Source organism: Labrus mixtus, chromosome 18 (genome assembly GCF_963584025.1).
Source record: "Labrus mixtus chromosome 18, fLabMix1.1, whole genome shotgun sequence".
Lineage (NCBI taxonomy): Eukaryota > Metazoa > Chordata > Actinopteri > Labriformes > Labridae > Labrus > Labrus mixtus.
In genome coordinates, this window is record NC_083629.1 from 2,860,952 (window position 1) to 2,883,263 (window position 22,312).

Here is a 22,312-nt window from a genome sequence, read left to right on the forward strand (position 1 = left end):
AAAAATAGGCTATTTGACTTTAATTATCCAACTATAACCTGCAAATTCTACATCTCCACTTTCTAGCTTTGAGTTAGTGGTTAAATAAACTATAAAGAAGCCTATACTCAAGAGGGAATACATATATAGAGGTTATTTATTTTTGTCTTTGAGTTTCCAGCAAACTTAAATCTCAATGAGATTGTTTGTCTCTGTCTCACTTCCTCTCTTAATTAAATACATACTGTATTTAATAACTTGTGTTGCTCCTTTTTAGATAGCATGCAGCTAGCATTATGTGGATCAGCGAGATCCTTCTGGGGTTAAAGCTCGAACAAGGACGCTTTGGACAAATTGTTTTTAAGCTGTTGTTTGCTGAGGATTTCTTTATACACAGAGGTCCGACTGATAAAGAGAACAAAATATATTTAAGATATAAGGTGGCGTTGTATTGTGTGTACAGAGGCTTCAGTTCTCCAGGTTGGCGGCCGGGTTCAGGCCTGACCTGTGGCTCCTTATGTCATTCCCCACTCTCTCTCTCTATCCATGATTTCTGACTCTATCCACTGTCCTATCTCTAAATAAAGGCACAAAAAGCCCTAAAATAAATTTCAATGGGAAAAGAATTCCTTGACTGACGGGTTGAGCCCATTTCTTGAGTGCTTTGCTGTTCACCTCTGACAAACAGCAAGCCTCCTGAATCTCGGTGAATCTAACAGATGTCCAGCCTACGCACACTCTTATTGCAAAGTCATAACCCTCCTAATGAACTCTAAGAGTGTTAGTACTTAAACCCCCACCTAACAAAGAGTTAAGAATAGAGGCTCCATTTTCTTCAACTTTGGTAAGGTCCAAGCGTATTCCAAAGGTCCCCCATCACCTGAAAGAGCAGCAACAGATACCAAGATGGCCATTTCAACACCTTGTCAAGTAAGCTAACAACATCACCAACAACCTCCAAAAAGCTGCCTTCACAGTGACTCACTGGAATCATGTTTATAGTGATATACTGGTTTTTTGTTGTCGTTGTTTTTAAACCAATGTCTTCTTTTTATGTAGGCTTAACCACACTCACACTTAATCAGAAAAGATCTAATCCAGTTTAGGGATGGGGATTGTTCATTATTGATGATATTAATACCATAACTATAATGGAGACCCCTTAATGATCCTTTATCGACATCACTATTAATACTTTTCTAATATTTGGTGGAAAGACGAGATTGTAAATTCATCTGTAATATCTATTTTATATTTCGAGGAAATCATAAAAATGTCTCTTAAAACAACTGTATGATGACGTTTTTTTAACTTGACTTAATATTCACTTTACTGACCTGACATTGAAAACATCAGAAGTTAACCAGATGTCACCTGGTTTAACCAACTTGCATCCCACCAACTCCAACAAATGCTTTAAAAATGGATTACTCTTTTTGAGTAAAGGGAAACTGATGAGCTGAGTCCAAAAGACAACATTTAAAATGTGTCTGTAAAGCTCTTAAATGTAGCCAATGTTTGCTTTCATGGATAATAAGTTCATACTTTCCTGAAATGGCACATTTATAAACTCTTCAAGTGCTCAAGCTTCAAATAATTGGATGTTTTTTTAAGCCACATCAGTGACCAACACCCTGATTTCCTTTAGACAGATAAACTGTCCTTATTGAGGTTTGTTTGTAAAAAAAAAAAGTTATTTGATTCAAATGATGTGACTCAACTCACGTTATAACAGAACGTTATAGGACCCTACACGACTTGACAGCAGTATCAATAATCTGAAAGTTATTGATTTTTTTCGTGTTTTGATATATTATGTGGAACAGGGTTTACAATCACCTTCAAACTCACATCTTATTTCTAAGCTGTTATTAAGTTAAAATCCATGTACGTTCATTTCAGCAGTTCATATGAGAGTTTAAAATCTGAAATAATTTCATGCACATGTGCTTTTGCAGCTGCCAGAGAGGAGCAGGTAGACAGGATGCCAACGGCCATGTAGTGGAGGAGCAATGGAGTGCTTGGAGATAATGAACATGTGTGTGAGTTTGGCTCAAGTAGCAACTACTTGTGGGGAAATAACCCTGAGGAGGAGGGGGGGGGGCATAGCCACCATCTGTTTCTCTTCCAGATATCACTACAGTATTGACAGAAATATCCCCAGACTGTGAGAAGTGCCAGATGGGAGATCAAAAACAAATAGGCCAAATTTAACCAAACAATGAAAGAAAATCACACAATTTATTTAAAATTTTGCAAACTGAAGCCAACAAGCTTTCAGCTGAAAAAAAGGAATAGAGTCAAAGCTGTTTATTCTTTTCTTTTTAAAATCAGATATCCAATCTGTCTCAGAAAAGTCAAGGTGAAACATGAACAAATGTTGTTTTTTTAAAAGCTGTAATGACTTATGAGCTCTGTTATGTTGTAAAATGTGACACACGTTTCTTTTGCTCATTAGGAAGAAATGTTGCTACATAAAATAAAAATTGATGTGACTGAATACGAGATATATAATTTGTATCTTAAGAAAAAGAAAAGAAAAAGAAAAGCATTTCTTTCTGTATATAAATATTACAAGAAAGTAGGTGATGTATTATGAGTTGTAAACAATTAAGCAGTCAGCATTAAAACAATGGACACCATTGTTTTAGTAGCATGACTGCAGTATAAGTGGATAGATGACCTGATTGTCCTGCAGAGCATCATTCCCTGTGGACTCTGGTCCCGTCCTGTTAGTCCAGGTTTTCAAGGTTCTGGAAAAGTGACCTCTCATGTCCCCTGCAGCAGCCCTCTGAGGCAGCTCAATAAGCAAAGTGCCACTCTAACAGATGGTAATGCTGGCTGGAGAAAGGTCTGATTGGAGGTGATTATACATCTGGAATGTCCTAACAAACCTGGTGATCACACTCCCAGTGGACAGCTGCAGAAACAGCCTTTTTCTGAATTGGAAAACAAAAAACCTGGATGATCAACCTTCCTGCCCCTTATAATGGCCCGAGCAGTTATGGGCACCAAACTGTCGTTCTTGAAGCGGTGTGACCGCTTTTAGAGGTGTCAAAGGAGAGGACAGTGAGGGGTAAAAGTTAGCTATTCACCCTCTCACTGTATAAAAATGTAGAGTTTGAGGCTAAAGGTGGCCTCCTGGTGTTCAGGCTGTGTTACGAGACATCTGCTCTCTGGCTGACAGCCAAAACCAGCGTGTTTCACAGTTTGCTGCATGTGGGAAGCAAAGGCTGGTTTTCACTGCTGTGCTTCAATGCATGAAGATTGATCTGAGCCGGACTTTTTTGTATCTACTTCTTGTTGATTGAATAATGTATGAATGATTAATGCCTTACCTCAGTCAATAAATACATAGTTAACATGCTTAAACTTAACTGGTTCTTTCATTTAGCTACTTTCTGACTAACTGATGAGTTGAGTTCAGAATGGGATTCCAACCATATACACTGTTCTCTCTTATTTCAAAAAACATCTCCTTGTCAGCTTTCTGTTCTGTTTTCTCTCCTTTCCAGCACCAGTTTGACCCCTTATCATTGTTTTGATACACCACAGTTTGACACAACTGTCAATAAAACTGAATGCCAGTGTGTCTCCGTTCATCCATTGCTGTAAAAACTGCTTTCCTTATTGATGCTAACTAACTCTCGGGCTGCAGACGTGTACGGTCCTGAAATTATGCTTGTAATTGTTTTGTTTTTCGTCTGAGCGTTTTTTTCTGGATAAAGGAGTCCATGTGAGCGATCTAAAACAGCTCTGAAGGAAGGCTTTCATTGGTTAGGCTGTTCAGTTTAAACCTCGAAAAGCTTTCTTAACAACTATGTACCCAAACTCTAAATAAAACCTCTCTCAAATAGTACCTCTCACCTAATAGGTCATCCGAGCAATCCATCAAATCTTAAGACAAAGCGGTTTGAGTTTTAATGCTCACACCTGTTTCACAGTTTTCAAATCTACATTTTTTTTGCACTTTGTTGTCATAAAATAAAATAAAAATCACAGAAATAGGCTTTTATGATTCAAGTCTTCCTAAATCTCACCATCCTCTGCTCTTGTGTGAAACTTTAGCTTCAGTTTTCAGATCTACATTTTTGGGAGCACGCAGCAAAAGCTTAAGATTAGCTTTGACAAGTCACTCAAAGCAGACAGACAGTCAGTTCACTGAACTGTGGCATGAACACATTGGCTCAAACTGAAAGCAAACAGTATGATATCTTAGACGGTCATGAAGGTCACAGTACTCTGGTGAACATTGTTTTGGTGTGAAAATGAAATATGTGTTAGTTTCACTGCACCATGCCAAACAGGGACTTGAGAAAGAAGAGGTGCCTGAGGCAACATGGGAGTGTGCATGAATTTTCTGCTTTTGAAGAAAAGAAAACAGTGAGGGGAGAATTCTGCAGAGAATGAGGTCAGATTTTTTGCAAAAATATTAAAGTCCAATTAACATATGTTCATTATTCAAGGAAAAAAATTCATTTAGTTTTAGAGCCAGACCAATATGAGATTTTTGGGTCCGATATCAATATCGGGGAGAAAAAAAATCTGATACCAATATATTGATATATCTTTCTTTGACCAATTTAAATCTGTAGATATATATAAATATATATATATAAATATATAGATTTACACATGTATGGCATTTGTCACTCAAATGCCGTTATCAAACACTTTAGACTTAGACACACAGATTTATAATGAAGACAAGATGGTCACTGGAAAGTAACTGCATGTACGGCCGACATTATCAGCTGGCCGATTAATCGGTCGGGCTCTACTTATCTTCACATATTCTTTCTAAGGGCAGCTTCAGTTTTCTGATGAGAGAGAGTCAACATATTTTAAGCTCTCTGCTGCGTGAAAAAGCTCAAACACTGGACCAGGACTTCTGTGGAAAGACTTACAGAGCTTTGTTTCATATAAATATTTGTCCTTAGATCTCTGAATCATACGGTACACTGAAACACTATAAACAATAAAAGTCTGCATTTGGGAAGTAATTCATGTGAAAGATTTTGTTTTCAGACCATCTTAAGTGCACATTGGCTCCAGCTTACCTCCAATGATTAGATATTCTTAGCTTTAAATGTTTTCTTTATAAGATCTATTTTTAGGTTTTCATGTCTTTACAGTAGAGACAGGACAGTGGAAAGAGTCGGAAATCAGGGACAGAGAGAGTGGGTAATTTCATGCAGGACAGGAGGCACAGGTTGGATTTGAAGCCGGGCCGCTTGCTTTGAGGACTACACCCTCTGTACATGGGGCGCGCAAACTAACCACTGGGCCATTGACGCCCTGGCTTTAAATGTTTCTTACAGTTTCTGACATTAATAAACTTGCACTGGGTTCAGTTTAGTGTTGTATTAAATCTAACATCACCTTTTGTATTCTTGGCATTTTACATATAAATGAATAACAAGTTTTATCTGCTTGACAAAATCCAAATACTGCAAGAATATTTGCAAAATAGCTTTGACGCTTCTATTGAGCCTTGCATTTCGAGTGGACTGCCACTTTAGTCAGGCACTTGACTGCCTGGTTACACGCCTGAAATACTTCTTATGCAAAATGATTTTAAAATGCAGGACATTATGCTGGTGTCAAAAAGATCTCAAAGTGTTACATTTGCAAACTCTAGAAGAATTTTGGCAGCAGCATTGTGTCTCTCCAGTCTGCAGGCTTTAGTGCGTTTAGTGAGGGATTCACCAACATGTGGTTTCTCCATCACACATTCCCCTTTGTTCATTTGCTGATGGGAGAAAAAAACTTGATGAATATGAAACATATTATGAGGTAGATATACTGGCATGGCTCTGGTTACATTAGTCACATGGCTTCAGTTTAGACTTAAATATATATACAGTTACTGGGTGGACTTTACTGGAATTTAGTATTTGCTAGAATGAAAACTAATGACTTTGGCAATGCCCTGAAGGCTCCTCTTCGACACAATGATAATGCGAAGCCACCAGACCAATTAAGTCATCCCCGTCTCTAGCATAACCAGAATTGGTTATTAGTTGATACTGGTCATTTATTTCTATTTTTTTAGCTAAACCAACAAAGGTCGGTATATATACTTGGGTGAGTAAAAATGTACGAGGTATTGTCTATATGTGGGAAACACTGTAACATCTCTGTGGAATAAATTGTAAGCTGTACTTTAGCCTACAACATGTTTGAAAACACAAACAGGCTCTTTCACAGCAGCCTCTTCACATACTGAGAGTTACATCAGCATGTAAAGGGCCTTCAATCAGTCACTTGAAGCACATGCAAAGTAGACCCCATTCAGAGAGACTCAACATGCATGCCTCACTTTACACTGAAGAAAGTCCAAGATGGGTTGAATTGTCTGCATTCAGATTTTTTTGTCTATTCAGCCCAACTATGATTCAGTAAGAATATTCTTCATTCAGTGTTCGGAGAACATTTCTCCATTTTCTCCTCAGCTTGTGAAACTCTCCTTCCTCTTAAAAGTCCTCCTCTCTACCGTTAACAGTTTTTCACCTTAGGAGTTATTTTAAGGACTATAGTTTGTGAAAAGGTATTATCTTTTCAAGCACCAGCAGTCCTACCTTTGAGGGAAAATTCTTTGAAAACCTCATGATTCTAAGATTTCTTTTATAATTTTGTCACTAGGAGCAACTCTTTGTACTTGGAAAGCGTTGTGAATGCGGCCCCTGGTCATTTAATAATAAATGTATAAAAACCTAGTAAGCTATTTTATTGGGTTGCCTTTAAGTGAGATGCTCTGACTGAACTCTGGTTTCCTGTGTTAAGCAGGTACACAGTGTTTTGTCTTTGATTTACTGAAATGGTTCAAAACAGAAAGTAAGGACAATGTGTGTGCTGAGCTGCTGTTGACAGTCGTAAAAAATGCCACATTTGGGAGCCATTATTTTTCAATAATTTTTTCATAACCCTAGTTTAATAGTTATCCTGATCGAGTGTATGCACATAAATGAATGATTTAATTTGAACATTTAGTCTGTGTGACTGCTTTTTTAGGGTAGGGTAAGACTGCATACTGTAAGCCTGAGAGACATGAGCTCCATATCAAAAGCCAACAAGGAGATGAGGGCAAACAGGAAGAAGAAACACTATCTCAGCACTTTGTTGTAATAAAATAAAAATCACAGAAAAAAGGCTTTTGTGATTCAAGTCTTCAGCTTTCAATGCTGGGGCTTGAAATTTCCTAATGTTTTTGCCAGAGGTGAAAACCTGAATTCACTGTTGTCATAAAAGTAGGCCACTTTTACTTTCCTAAAATTCACCTTCCTCTGCTCTTGTGTGAAACTTTAGCTGTCATGAATGTACAATCCAACTTTAGGGAAATATGATTAGAGACTCTTTGATGAGACGCCTGTGAACACAGGGGGGGAAGGTTGGGAATAAAAAACCATAGTACCTTATGTAACCTGTCTGTGGAGAAGAAGGGGAGGAAGATAAAGAGAGTGTGCATGAGAGAGGGAGAGGATTGTGGCGTATGCACACTGAGGATGACAAGACATAACTCATCTGTGGATAGGCTGTTTTTTTCTCAAGTTCCTATATGAGGCTCAAATGTTTCTTTTCTGAGGCTTTTTGTGGAGTCCTACCGGGATCTACCACCAGGGCACTGCAGAGAGGCTGTTATAACATTTAGTTGGAACAGAGAGTGTGTTTATTAGAGGAGAGCAATTTGAGACACTGACAGTAAATATAAAGCTCAAAATGTCACATGTCTTTTGTGATAATTATGCACCTAATAGCTGATTTTTTTTAAATGAAAAAATAATGTAACATGTAATCCTTTATATGTGATGAAAAGATTGAGTATGAATATATGTTCCTGCCTAAATTCTGTGCACAAGTCATGATCAGCAGCCCGCACATTTGGTTCTGTGTCACTGAAACATGATAATAATATAATGCAAAAGTAACCCCTCCCAGCCTCACTGACTTGAATGTGAGACAATTTTCTCTGTACGCTCTTTTTTCTGTCAATTTGCCTGAAAGGTATCACGGAACATTGTGAGCAAATGTACTGAAAAATTGCAGCCCTGAAGAGGAAAACGTATTAGCCAATGAATATAATACTGCTGCATTCTTTCTTTGGAAACTGGTATGAAAGGCAGTGACAGCAGTGAAAACAGTGGTGAACAAGTGGATGCTGGTGCTATAACAAGTCTCATTTACATTTGAAAAACAGCAAAATGGCAAAGACTGCTACCAGAGAGAGCCAGGGGAAGACAGAGAGAAAGAGTGTGTCAAGAAATACAAATGTATTCCTTTAGATTCCCTTTGAGTCACCAAGCAATTACCCACAATGCACATCTTCCTTCCCTTTCTTTGCCTTGGCAGGTACAAAACATTCATGGTGTCTGAAGCCTTATTGAAACAGGGGACATCATGCGATTTAGAAATTGACCCAGTAATGTGCGTCTCTCATGCAGCACATTCGCAGAAGAGGAGGGAAGACTGTATTATGCAAATCCACTGACATTATCCTTGGACAAGATGTCAAGGCTCTACCGAACATTTGCTTTCTAATGTTACTTTTAAAAGCCTTCCAGCTAATAACGTTTGCTTCCTTACCACATGCTGCGATCTATGTCATCCATCTAATCATTTTGACATTCAAACTCTTGAGATGGATTTTGGCTCTTTCTACAAAATCTGTTTCCATGCTGTGATGCAAAACAAAATGTTGCCTTTGTTGTCACCCAAAATACTTCTAAAACCTAAAGTCTTTTTTTGCAAGTGCAACTTTAATATTTCTCAAACGGCAAAGGGGACGGGAAAATATCAAAAACCTTGCAAAAGAAAATCAAAAAGAACCATACTGAGCTGCTGATTTGCTCCATATAAAAATCATAGCATGACTTCTGTATCAGGCATATTATGGCACATACTTTGCAGTGGAAATATTCATTACCACTTCAGATAGAGCAGATTCACACAGGCTTACTATCACAGAAAACTTCAGGGATAACATCGATTGACTTGAGGTCACCAGGTTAAACCAGTCCCAGGTGTTAAGGGCTAATAAGCCAGACACTGATTTGTAGTAATTTTCACACACTTAAATACCAATAAAATAAAGTAATACAATACAGTTCCATCTAAATCATTAAAAAGAGAAACAACTGTATTCAAAATGTTCGTCTCAGGCTTGATGGGTAATCTTATAAATCCATTAAGATATCATTAAACATAGGAAGAGAGTCATGTCACATTATCAGTCTTAATGGTTGGTCAGTGGTGTGATCAAATGAAAAAACTATCAGTGCTACTTAGTCAGGGAATCAATAAAACATGAGCAATAAATGATAGCTTTATACATTTCTCACTTGATGTTACCCTATATGATGGTTTAACTGATTACTCTACGAGCTCAACTAAAGCTCCAGAGATGGGACCTCCAGTTCTCATGACCGCGGTCCAAGAGTTTGAGGTCAGCTTCATTGAGCTCTAAGTGGTGTAGCAGTGAAGGCTGCCAGGGATGAATGCAGCTCTTTGCCAGTGAGAGGGCCTGGAGGTGAACCATCACCCACTGAAGGACCCTCTGTATCACAACTGTTAGAGGCTCTGTTGTGTGGATGATTCATACCCCTTTATTCTGTGTGGTATCAGAAATGTATAAAGTGGTTCCTTGAACCATTTCTATAAAATTGGATATTACAACAACAACAAAACCTTGTTGAATGTTTGATGTAATATTTTAAATTAAGACGCATACATCAGTGAATTTACATTATAAAACCTCATCTTTTTTTTTTTTACTTAGTTATTGTTTTACTTTTTTAAGCCAACCGGAAGGAGTTGGCTAAGACTAAATCATATTAAGATGATCAATAATTAAGATGAGGTAGAGTTTTACAGTATTTACATTAAAAGGTGTGCATAGATTGATACTTGTTCATTGATACTTGCTACTGTTGCACTCTGTCGTTATACCCATTAACATGTCCTTGTTAAATACTTCAAATAACATGCACTTGTAATCATGCGATGAAACCCTCCCCGGATGGAGCTTTTCAGTACACATGTATGCTTCTACAAACAAATGACAGCATCATCTTATACACTTAAAGCTTGGATATGTTAGCAGTGGGATTTTAAGTATTTTCTGTCATTAAAACCTGACAAACACATACAGCACATGATTGATTTGTTTCATTTAATGAGTAAAATAATGGAAATGAGTGCATGAGCTGAGAATACATAGAAGACATAATGTCAGTCGGGAGCTGCTTTTTAATTGTTTTATGGAAAAGTAAATCAGTAAATTGAATAATTACTTCAGTGGGAAGAATAATCCTTTATACTCACAGGGATTACAGACGGTTCAATATGAAATTAAATAATGCAGCTGTGCTATTGTCCGCAGCCAACTGTCTCCATTGTGGGAGGCTGCTTTCATCGTAACATGACAGATGCATTAACATATTCTAATTGTCTTAGAATAGATTATATTAAGGCTCATTTAGGTTTGTGTCTTTCTTTATTTTAATTCCTTTAAGATAAGACTGATTTTATAATGCATCATACTCCGTTTGTTTGAAGTGTTTTTAAGCTATTACTACGGCTATCATATTTTATATGCAGACTTATGAAGAAGGGACCGTGCAGTGCAGCTTCTATGCATATATCACTTGCCTTAACGTTCACACTGTATGTCAGGATTTTGCATTAACACCTACAGCCTTTGATTCTCCTTTCCTTCTGTGAGCTATGGATCCGTTTTAAGATGATACTGCTTTAATGCCCTGCTGTAAATGACATCTGACACCTTCCACACTAATGCTTACCTGCATTTTGTCACATCGGGTGGCTTTGATACATCCCTCATTGCATTAAGCATAACATTAATACACCTTTCAATCTGGGCAATTTTGGACAGACAGTAATAATGTACTGTCTCCTGATTCTGTTTGTGCATGTGTCTAATGTATGGTGAGGTGAGGTGATTATGCACAAACACAAAGTAGGGCGATACGGCCTTGTTATGAGATCTGTGAAAGCTTCATCCACTTTGCACACCAAACACATATACTACATCCGGATACAGCCACAATACACAAAATGATAGACATATAAAAAACATGTCTGAACCAGCTCACACAACTCATGTTAAGATGCACACAAGAAGACATCACGCTATGATTATCTACACATCTTGCACTCCTCCCGCTCTCTCATCCTATCTCTCCCTCTGTGCTGACAGAGGCACTTGGGATGCTGACACTCGCTGTGAGCTGACACTGTTTGATGAGTCAAGTCCTTTGCTGCCTGTGTTCAGAGGTCCTCAATATGCTTCCCTCAGGTATAGTTATACACTGTATGATTAAATCTCAGGCGGGGGGTTTGCAGGAAGGTGTAATAAAATCTTAACCCTAAAATTGTAGCTGCACAGTGGTGAGTAAAAGGTTTCTTTTTTACTATACTGGAAATTAAATCAGTAACATTTGGGTTTCGCTTTACTTAGCTCATTTTGGTAAACTAGTGAAACTCATTCCCTCAAAGTGGTGTTTAAATAAATTAATGATTTGTATGGTAAATGGATGGAAAACTGAACTCCATGATGCATCACTGCTGTCATTTATCCCACACAGGTTAAGTAATGATTACTTTTTATGCAATTACATCGCCACAGACAATTTTTTAGTCACAATAAAATGGAGAGAGATTTGTTTGTGTGGGCACACTCCTGATATCTCAGTGTTTTTATGAAAGCTGGTCATTCACTTATTCTGAGCTGCCTCCATGTAGAAAGTCAGAGGTTTAGTTTGCTCAGAAGTGTTTTTACTCCGATTGGCTGATGCAAATTTCATGGCTGTACCATTGTAGACAAAACATTTGTGCAGGCTCTCCAACACAACACAGCAAGTACAAAACCAGGTAGTTATTAACTCTGCAGGTGCAAGCCACTGCACACAGAATAGCTTTAGTCACGTCCAGCCGTTAGCTCCAGAAAAGAGAGAATGTTTGAAGAATGAACGGAGGAAATGCCTCACTAGTATCCTGCTAGCTTGCGATGTTAGCCAAGCTACCAATCCAGCATCAATAGTTATTATCAATGCAGCTACTACTACAAACTACTACTGCCCACCATATGGCAGCTCTGGCTAGAAGCTGCATGCTTCTGCTCCATTGTTCAGTTGTTTTTAGGATTAGGGATGCACCACTGTCTGAACATCAGTATCCGAAAATATTGGCCCTGTTGACGGATTGATATCAGAAGCCGATGTATATTTCTTGTGTCGCAACAAATTACTGAGGGTAAGGTTTCACACTTAACTGTTACGTCAAAGAAGATGTTTATTATTGGGTAGCTCGCTGCCTGCTGGATAAGTTCTGGGTTGTTTTCAGGGTCAAATATGAAAGTAAAAATGTCAGAAATGTGGGAGATTAAACATATCAAATCTCCAAAAAATATTAAAAAAACATAGTTGAAGAATTGGGAAAGAAAAAATGAAAAAAAGCATCTGTATCAGAAATGGGAATGAGCTAAGTTGTTATATTAAGTGTCGGTATCAGCCCTTGATTGTGACTTTGTAAACAGACCCTTCAAGAAAAAAAAGTCCTTAAAGTCAGCTGAAGAGGGGAACAGATAGTCTGGCAGTTGTGTCACACGACCCAGAGAGGCTGTGGTCTTTGTTGCAGTGGCTGTTGATTCGGGTCCGACCTTGGCCCTTTGCTGCATATCATCCCCCGCTCTCTCCTCCCGACATATCCTCTCTCTTCGGCTGTCATATGCAGTAGAGGTAAATAAACCCAAAAAATGAACATCACAAAAAAAAAGTCAGTTGAAGAGAGACAGGAAATGTTGGGAGGAGAGAGTGAGTCATGACCCACGGCAGGTGTGATGAGGGCTATAGCCTCTGTTCGTTGGGTGCTAGACATAACTGCTATGCTATTGCCCCCCCCCAATGTCCTTTTTAAATGTTGATATTTTTTTGCCTTTTCTTTTATTGACTGGACAGCTGAAGAGAGTACTGTAAGTAAGTGTAGGAAAGTGAAAGTGGGGATGTCATGCATCAAAGGGCAAAGGAGTAGATTCAGAGGACTTTTCCTCTACACATGAAGCTCCGGCCCATCTGAGCTTAACAAGCTCCCAGGCAAATGTTAATCACACAATGTGTACAGTAGATTACAACCTTGACCTATTTGTAATTATTTGCACTTCAAAACCGCCCGGATCTTTTAATAGTAATTTCATTGATGTACAATGTCCTTTTTTTAACACCCAAGAGAAAAGAGCACATCAGTTATTAAACTGGAACTTTCAAGGCTACTTGTAGAGGATAAAAAATTGACCACTGAGAATTGACTCATATTTTTTCTTTTTGCTTGGACAATTCAATCAGATGTGACGCAACATTAACGCAACACAGGCTGTGCAGCAAGAGTCAAAGCTTTCAAAGTGAGTGCTCCCTCAGTGGCTGATGGCTCTAGTGTGGCTCGACTGTATGTTTTGGAGTTAATAGGAGGCTTGAAGGTTGAACGTTTTGTGAAGAAACAAAAACAAATTTCATTAAGTTACAGAACAAAGAGGGCCATTTTCCACCACTGTTAAGAAGCATAAGAGAACAAAAAGGTTAACGGCTAAAAAGACTTGTGTGGGCAGCTTCTAAGTGGTGCATAGTTTCTGCACCACCAGAGGGAAAATAGCCTTTTATGTGAATAAGGATGTGCTTTATGCTTTAACTTACAAGTCCAATTAATCCACAGTTCAAAATAATATGAATCAAATGTAGTCTGATTAGTTTTAAGTTAGGAGGTCTTGTGAAACGAAGATTGTGTGAAAGGATGTTTAATGTGCCTTTTGGCTAACCGTCTTGAAAGTTAAACTGCACAAACATGTCAAAACACAGAATTAAAATTCATTGGTAAGGGCACAGGTTGGCAATTAGTAATCAGATGGACTATTTTAATTCCTGCTTTCACCCCCGCCCCCCTTCCCTCCTTATGACATGAGCCTCCTCTTGTTGGAGTAGAAATGTGGAGAGTTTGTCCGAGCGAGACTGCAAACAGCAGAGACCGTGTGGGCGGACGGCAGCCTCAGACTACAAATGAGAGCGCACAAGCACATGGCCTAATCCGTCTGCATGTAATGAGCGTCCCTGCTATGCTCCCTTAAGAAGACACAACAGCACAAGTGGATGCATAAACACACACTCACAGAAATGTTAGCACACATTCACTCCCACACACACATTCAGCAACAAAGAGAGAGGGAGATGCATAAAGCATGATATTCACATGATTCCAACGCCCTGAGGGTTTTCCACATACAAGCAGCGTGAAACATCTCTAAAGCTGCGTGATGAGAGTTCCTTTGTTTTCTCACTTCCTACTCATAAAAAGCAGTTATGCACATCAAGGCTGGCAACACATATTAAGCATTAAGAGGAAAAACCTTTTGAACTGTGTCTTGTCCTGCCCTTTGTCTCCTTGCTGCTCTTAGTGTGAGACCCAGATCTCCGCAAAGCATCCAATAAAAGGCCTCAAAAGGAGCACAGACCTGGTGTTAATTAAGGATTAGTCACACAAGAGGTTATGTGAATTTGGTAATTGTTGATTGGCGCCTAGCAACTGCTCAAGCAAATTACATGAATTTTGATAACCTATTTTCTGTTCTCACACAGCGAGTTCTCTTTTTCTCACATGAAGCACATATCAAAAGGTTTCCAATAAATGTGTTTTTTTTTTTAAAAGGGGCTATATGTAACTTTTTCAAAAATACTGCGTTTGTAGTGTTACTGCAGGCCGTTAGGCGAACTGCACCAATAACCTGTTGCTCGCTCTCCCTCAAATGCTCGTCATACGTGCTCGTACGTACACAAACGAGCATCATCATCGGCCGTGAAACACTAGATATTTAGCGGCATAATGTTTACAGAGGAGGTAAGTGGTCATACACATGTGAAAGTCTGTGAAGGAGTTTGTGTGTCTGTGTTCATTCTCCATCCTACAAACGACAGTCTCTGCAGGCACTGGCTGAGAGCAGGAGTGTGTGATGAGTTTGTCCTGTTGATCTCTGTAAGCGGAGTGAGGAGGACGTTGAGAACGTGCATAAAATGTCACTATACGACCCGGGGAAACTTTTTATACAGGCAACACAGATAGACAGTGAACATCTACTTTTTCACATCAGTTAACCGTTCACTTATTAATGGGTGATAAAAAAACGATTTATACATGTAAAAAGTTACATATAGCCCTTTTAAATTCTGCTGAATGTTTCCCATCTCTTCCTCTTATTAAACAAATGTACACAAGTCCTGGAACATATTTATGACCAAGCAGCCGGCAGAGATGCATGTATACATGGTGAACACTTAGTGAAGCTGAGAAAGATTCTCAGAAATCCAATAAATGCTGCGCCGTAAGTGCGCACAGCAATGCGCACTTATGGCGTACCCTGGGATACTCCATTAGGCTCCCATCCGTTTCATGCAGTACTGACCAAAACCAATGGCATCGTCTCATCCTTCTAGGCCAGTTTGCTGAAAGCCTCGGTTAAATCTTTATCCATTTAAAGTGCATGGAAGAGGGACAAACCACTTACTGATGGCAATCCTAATTGGCCTTTAATCTGGCAAAACACTCTTCTATCCTCCAGAAACCCAAACCACCAAGTTATTCACTTTCATTTCATTCACTGCATTTACTATACTCCTCGTACTCTACATAAAATGAAAGCCCTACCATCTCCTAACTGTAGTTTATGCCCTAATATCACTATGGGCACTTTTCTTCATATGGTTTGGGAGTGCCCAGGGGGTTGCAGATTTCTGGAGGAAAGTTTGTAACATCTTATCCAGTATATTGGCCAAACCCATTCCTTTCTCACAGAATCCTCTCCTGCTTAATGACACCTCTAACCTAGAGCTCTCCATCAAACACAAACTTATTTTCCTGGCTGGCCTCACCACTGCCAAAAGACTTATATAGCTTGTAGATGGAAGTCTCCCCATTCACTTTCAGAACAGAACTGGTTGTTGGATTTCATAGATGTTGCCAGCTTGGAATACTGGGCGGCAGAAATACACCATGCTGAAACAGATAATGTGACATGTTGGACAGACACCATTCAAACTTTAAAATCTTTGTTATGATTTATATGTTGTGCTTTTGCTTGTTATGCTTGGTCTATCTGTGGGGTCCTGGGGGAGTGCTGGGGGGGTGGGCGGAGAGGGAGGTTGGGGTGGGATATATTGGGGGAATTATTTTCCTTGCCCCCCTCATTGCCATAATTCTTTACTTATTTGTATACTTTCTGTGTTGTGGTAATCCAGGGGAGAGGGACGATTCAATCTTTGTTTGCCCCTTTTGTCTGCTGTTTTCCTCCCTTCTTTTGAAATGTATTGTATAAGGAGTTATGTATATGATATACTGTATATGATTCTCCTCTCCTGTATATTTGTGGGCTGTTGTTAAAACCACAACATCTTGTTTTTCCTTTATTGTAAGTGACAATGTTTAAACATAAATAATAAAAAATTGATCACAAATCAAAAAAAAAAAGAAATCCAAATAAACGATACAACACACCAAGAAACATTTCACGGACAGTTATGATCCTCAGGCATGGATGACACGTTTACCTCATAGATTCTTGTTATTTTCCCTCAATTCACAGGCATGAGATAAAACAGAACGACGCACTGAGAGGTAATTGAGTGATAAAGACAATAATTAACACTTTTTTCTAACTCTGATCTAAGTGCAAAGTTGTATCCAACAGCCAGATGGATTCTGTACAAGTTGCATACGGAGCAAAAAGAAATGTTGTGAAGTGCAGTTACATAGCTTAAGCAAATTTGTTAACACTTGGAAAGACCATCATCAGTATGTGTGAATACTGTTTAATTATTTCTCATCTGTCTTTAACACTGTTATATTGGCTGTGAAGCTTGGCAGTATGGGAGTTAAATATCACTTATTTACACAATGACAATAGTCAGTCAACATTCATGGGCGACAGTCGCCAGTATTTAGAACGCACACATAAGGAGTACCATCAGGACAACTGAACATTCATTACATTTGGGATGATGTTGCTCTTGCTCTTTAAATGACAATGAGACCAGTTACAGAGCTGAGTGTCTATAATCAGTCATTCTAAACACAGAGAACACTAAAGAAATGATTATTGATTTTAAAGGACATTAATTTCTCTCCTGTGTAATTATGAATAACGCAGCTATTGAAAGTGTACAGGAGTTTAAGTATCTGGGCACGATTATTGACAACAAACCTGACATGTAATGCTTACACTAATGGAAGGCTTGCAAAGGCTCAGCAGCGTCTCTTTCTTTAAATAAAATGTTAAAAAAATGTGGTACAATGTTGAAACTGTTCTACAAAAGTTTATTTTGAAAGTGTGGTGACCTTTTGCATTCAGTGTTGTCTGTACATAAGACAAACTGACAGGGTTGTTAAACTAGGTAGCATGAAAACAGGGGAAACAATGTGCAGTATTTCTAACTTGACAGAGCAGAACACATTGAATTTAGATTATTTTGTTTCATGTTATTATGTGCTGTCCTGTACGGTTGTTGGCGGCCTTTTGTAATTTATGTTATCATGCCCTCTGTGCGAGGTGAATTCCACTAGGGGCAATAAAGGTTTCATTCATTCATATACCAACTCATTCTGCTTTTATGGTTTTATTATATAAATATTTTCCATCTGAATAAAAAAACATTTTGGCTGGTTTGTCACAAGATCTTGTTATTTACTATTACTATTTACTACTATTTATTTACTCTTGTTGGAAGATTAAAACTTCCCCTCTAAATGTTTTCCTGCTTGCACACTAATATAAGGATTAAAAAAAAAATATTGCATCCATTTTCATCTCGTATTCAAAGACAAAAAAAAGGTAACTTGAAAAATAATCCTGGCTTACTTCTTTATTCACCTGCTCTTCTTCACTTGTTGTCACAACTTAAAGTTATTAAGATAAAGCCAGAAAAACTTGTGCCCCAATTGTTTTTAAGCCATAAACAAAGGATAGACAGTTATTCAGATAAGTCTAAGAAAAAGGATTAACACATTTCCCCCATCACTTACCTCTCGGGGGCTCTGGAAATGCATGTTTAAAAGTAATCGGTGCTTACCCTGTGATGCGTGGTAGTGTATCAGTGGAGGAGAGGGCGAGCGGCGGTTTGTCTCGCTCAATGAGCCATATGGTGTACTGTCCACTCTGCCTCGGATGGAGGAACACTGCCATGTCCAGGCTACATGGACTCGGGCCCCCCCACAGCCAAGGACTCAGCACCCAGGGGCCACTATAAGCTGAACTGTTCACCCAGAGGAACTGACCTGCAGGAGAGAAGAAACAACACACTGTGAGACAAAGAAGAGAACAACACAAACACATGAAAGGTCACAGGCTCAGAGATGTATCAGAGAGTAACTAACCCCCAGAGTTTTGGCTGAAGTGCACCCTGGAATTTCAAATGTCAATGTATCAACATGGACAGGGCTTAGGGGACTCACTCCTTCGTTTGTTACCATCAGCTGCACCATCATACAGACTATGTGACACAAAACCTACACACACATAAACGGGTTAGCAAGTTAAGCTAAGTTATTTAGTCACGAGCGACAACTTGAGAAGCAGCATTTACACTTTTGTGACAGGAATGTGTGATATTCTGTTAGTCAACATTTTGTTTTCTTGTGTTTTATGTTCACTTCCTGTTTTATTTTTGTTGTCTGCTGCCTGTGTATGATTTCTAGTCTGACTTCTTGCCATTGTTCTGTTTCCCGCCTTTTGTTCCAGCACACCTGTGTCTCATCTCCAATTAGACCTCGTGTTTGCTTCCCCGGTTTTGACCATTGATTGGATTTTGTGGATTTGCCCTTCTTGGATTTTACTGCCTCTTCTTGTGTAACACCAACAAACTGTTAAGTAAAGAACTTTTTTCTTACAACCTGCTTTTTGTGTCCTGGACTTTTCTCTGCAACTGAGTCTGGTTTTGAATTGTTACAGAATGTGGTTTGAAGCAAAAAACAAACCCAACAACCTGCTCTCAGCATAGAAACGCGAGGGGAAAAAAATAACCGTTTTGAATAGATTTGCCCTTTTCAGCTTATTCTAGTATTCATAGATGTGTGCCTCATCCTGAATTGAATGCATACTTGTACACAGTCCCTGATGTTCCAGAGGGTCATATCACACTCCCCGGATGCCCAGTAAGAAATAACATTAGACGTTATGGTGCAACTGTTTTACAAAAGGGACTTTTAGGTCATTTGACCCATCTCATAACCCCCTTTCAATGTCCAATCACTGTTTAAGAAATGGCAATTTTTTTTAGGTCTAAAATGTCGCAATATCATACCGTGGACTTGTAATCGTGATATATTCATATTGTGAGATTTTGACATTGTTACATCCCTCTCTTATTACGCTGTTTATTTTGTATTTAGGTGCGCCGGTCAGCTGCACTAGCTTAAAGCTGTAGAAACAAAGGTGTTTCATTATAGGGTTTATTTATTTATTTCCGGTCCTATTTAAGTCTGTTTTTATTTCTGTTTGCATTCTGGCCCATGGATAATGGTAACACAAGATTTACAAGGATCAGATTGTGTCAAAGTATATCTCTCTATGTGTAAGAGGGGACATATATCTCCCTGTTTTTCTCAGCCCTGGCATACAAAGAGGCTTTGGCCATTATAGTGTATGCAGTTTAGAGATTCAAATAGTTTTTGAATGTCTATCACATTCAAAGTTTGTATCCACGCATCCATCTATTAATCTCCTTATCCATCTGCTGTTCAGACAAAAGGATGGAGAACTTTCTTATCCATCCATCCATCCATCCAGAAAGGTTAAGTTGTATTTAATGTGACAGCATTTTCTCAACATATACTTTCTGTTTCGGTTCTATTTAATGTTTAAATTGCAGCAAGGGTAAAAGTCGAGAGAAGGCGTATTATCGACATTAGCACGAGGATCTGAAGCCCTTTGCTGATCTGTACTTGCTTATGTTTCTACACATTTTCCATCCTTTGTCTCCTCCCTGATATTTCCTCAGGCTGATGTAAACATTGAGAACTCGAAGGCCTTCTATTCAGTTATGTTCCAGTTAAGCCTCATTTGCATGCTCCTTACACAGTGAGTCCTGACCGTTTGGCAAGGACAGTCCAAGCGCTTACAACATGTTTGCAGGCAATGTGGACTGCAGGCATTTTTCCACACACCCAGCAGTGATTTTCTGTAAAGGTATTAAGACTCTGCCTGGAAGAGCTTTCGGCCTGCAGGCAGAAACCTATTAACTCTTGTTTCCTAACTCAAATAAGACGAAGAAGAACCTGCTTGGAAGCAATTATCGGTGTGGTACAAATTATAACAGCAAAGCGCAAAGGAAGGACTGTAATTCTGTGAGTAGATTTCTACCTCGGCTTCACCTGTGAATGAAGAAGCCTAACAGAGCTTGATGTCCTCATTTACTGCATCACACGGCCTGGTTCAAACTAACTGTCATAATCTCTACTGTGCAACATGATCATTGCTAAGGGGGATTTAAGAAGTATGGTTGGAGATCATCAGCTCAAAAGACGCTTTGCATTTAAAAAAATAGCTGATTACAAGAGATAGAAAATCATGGCAGACCCGACTTACAGATTTGTTTCATAGGTATCGGTAATATGTAGGGATTGATAAAAGTATACATATCCAATTTAAGATTTGATCAATTTCAGGATACTTTCAGGACAAAAAGCTTAATAACTCTTTTAATGAAAGAGATGTTTACTAAAACGATTAAATGACTCCGCTGCTAAAAGGAACTCTCAATAATCCTCAATGTTGAGTTTGGAGTATTATTTAACCCGCACTGGCACTTGAATGCCAGTCGGCCTGTTTTGCTGCGTGAAATAGACTTTTTTGGAGGCCATTTTTCACTTATCTTTGACATTTAGACACGATATAATCCACCGTGTTTATAAAATGATACTTGATTACTGCCCCTCAAAGGAAGAGTACAAGCAACAACAACAACAACAAAAGACTGAAACATTTCAATCCAAAGTGTTTTCTGTATGATTAAATCAAACTGGTAAACACTTTTCTGGCTCTCTGTGCAGTTACAGATTCAATCAACTCAGGCTCTTGTTGACATAGCATACCAAATCAGGCCAGTAGCGTGCGCAGAATTCCCTCAGATAATAAAACTGCGGCTAAAGGCCTGAGAGAAGGAGGAAAACAAACCGTCCAAATTGCATTCTCTGCCACATCCTCTTACAGCGTAATGCATTTACCCAGGGCCAGCACAAGCTTTTTGGTGTCCCAGCAGTTTGACTGCCTCATATTTTAATTTGCAACCCATTTATTGGCACAACATAGTGACAGCTTCCACTGAAAGGAGATGGTGTAAAAGTATGTTCGGCATGCAGATAAACAGTATTGTTGGTTTCCTCTTTGAAATGATTTTCTGTCACAGCCATTTGAATCTTACAGTTTTTCTCTGCTGCTTTGCCGCAATTCTCAAATGACTGTTGAAGTTGTTGAAACAATATGTCAAATTCTTCACAACATGTTGATACTTTCACAACAGCAGTAGGATTTCTCAGTCTTTGTTACCATTTACAAAGGTTTTGGCACATTTCAGCTTGGATAATACTACAATATATGAAACATTCTTATGTCTATCAAAGACGTTTGGCACAAAAAGGTAAGAAAACACAAAGAATTTAGCACACTTTGTTTAAAAACTTTTGTTTTAAAAGTCAGCAGCAGGTAAACCATGTAATCAGTTTGGCTAAAGCTAGCAGTACTAGCATCACCAGCCTTTGGTTCTCCTTGCACGTTAACATCCACATTCCTGTGCTAAACGTGGTTACGCATTACTCACATTGATATAATTTACAAAATCAGGCCAACAACAAGAACATTTTACAAGGATAATGGCAAATAGACATTCCTCTCAAAGAATGTGTCATTTTGACAAACCACTTTGCTTGTATTTTATTTCCAAAGCAAGTGCAAAGAGAGAAGACACCGCCATCTAACATATGGAGAATTTATATGAAATCAACCCTGAAATATTGCGTGAATTGCCAGTAAAAACCTTTAGAAAGCCAAGCGATGGGGAACTTCCAAGTTTAGAGTTGCCTTAAACACTGGGAGAACCTGAAAAATATCCACCAATGGTGTGAAGAATTCCTCATCTTTCACCACACTTAAGTGAAGTCACTATTGAACTGTAGTTTCATCTTATCGGGCTCAAAGCTTTATTGACGCTTTCACTAAAATTCCACAGAACCAGATTGAAGTCTATCAGTCCAGATGACACCTACGAGGCAAGGCATGAAATCATTTTGA

The 22,312-nt window shown here is 38.8% G+C and overlaps 1 protein-coding gene across 2 annotated transcripts in view; it reads right to left on the reverse strand.

Moving 5' to 3' along the window:
- The window catches only part of alk (ALK receptor tyrosine kinase), a 385,940-nt gene that overhangs the window by 134,107 nt on the left and 229,521 nt on the right, over nucleotides 1–22,312 (reverse strand). For both annotated transcript variants that reach the window (XM_061062375.1, XM_061062374.1), the window contains exon 4: nucleotides 18,099–18,303. In XM_061062375.1, the coding sequence (XP_060918358.1) occupies nucleotides 18,099–18,303 (205 nt within the window). The remainder of the gene's footprint in view (nucleotides 1–18,098; nucleotides 18,304–22,312) is intronic.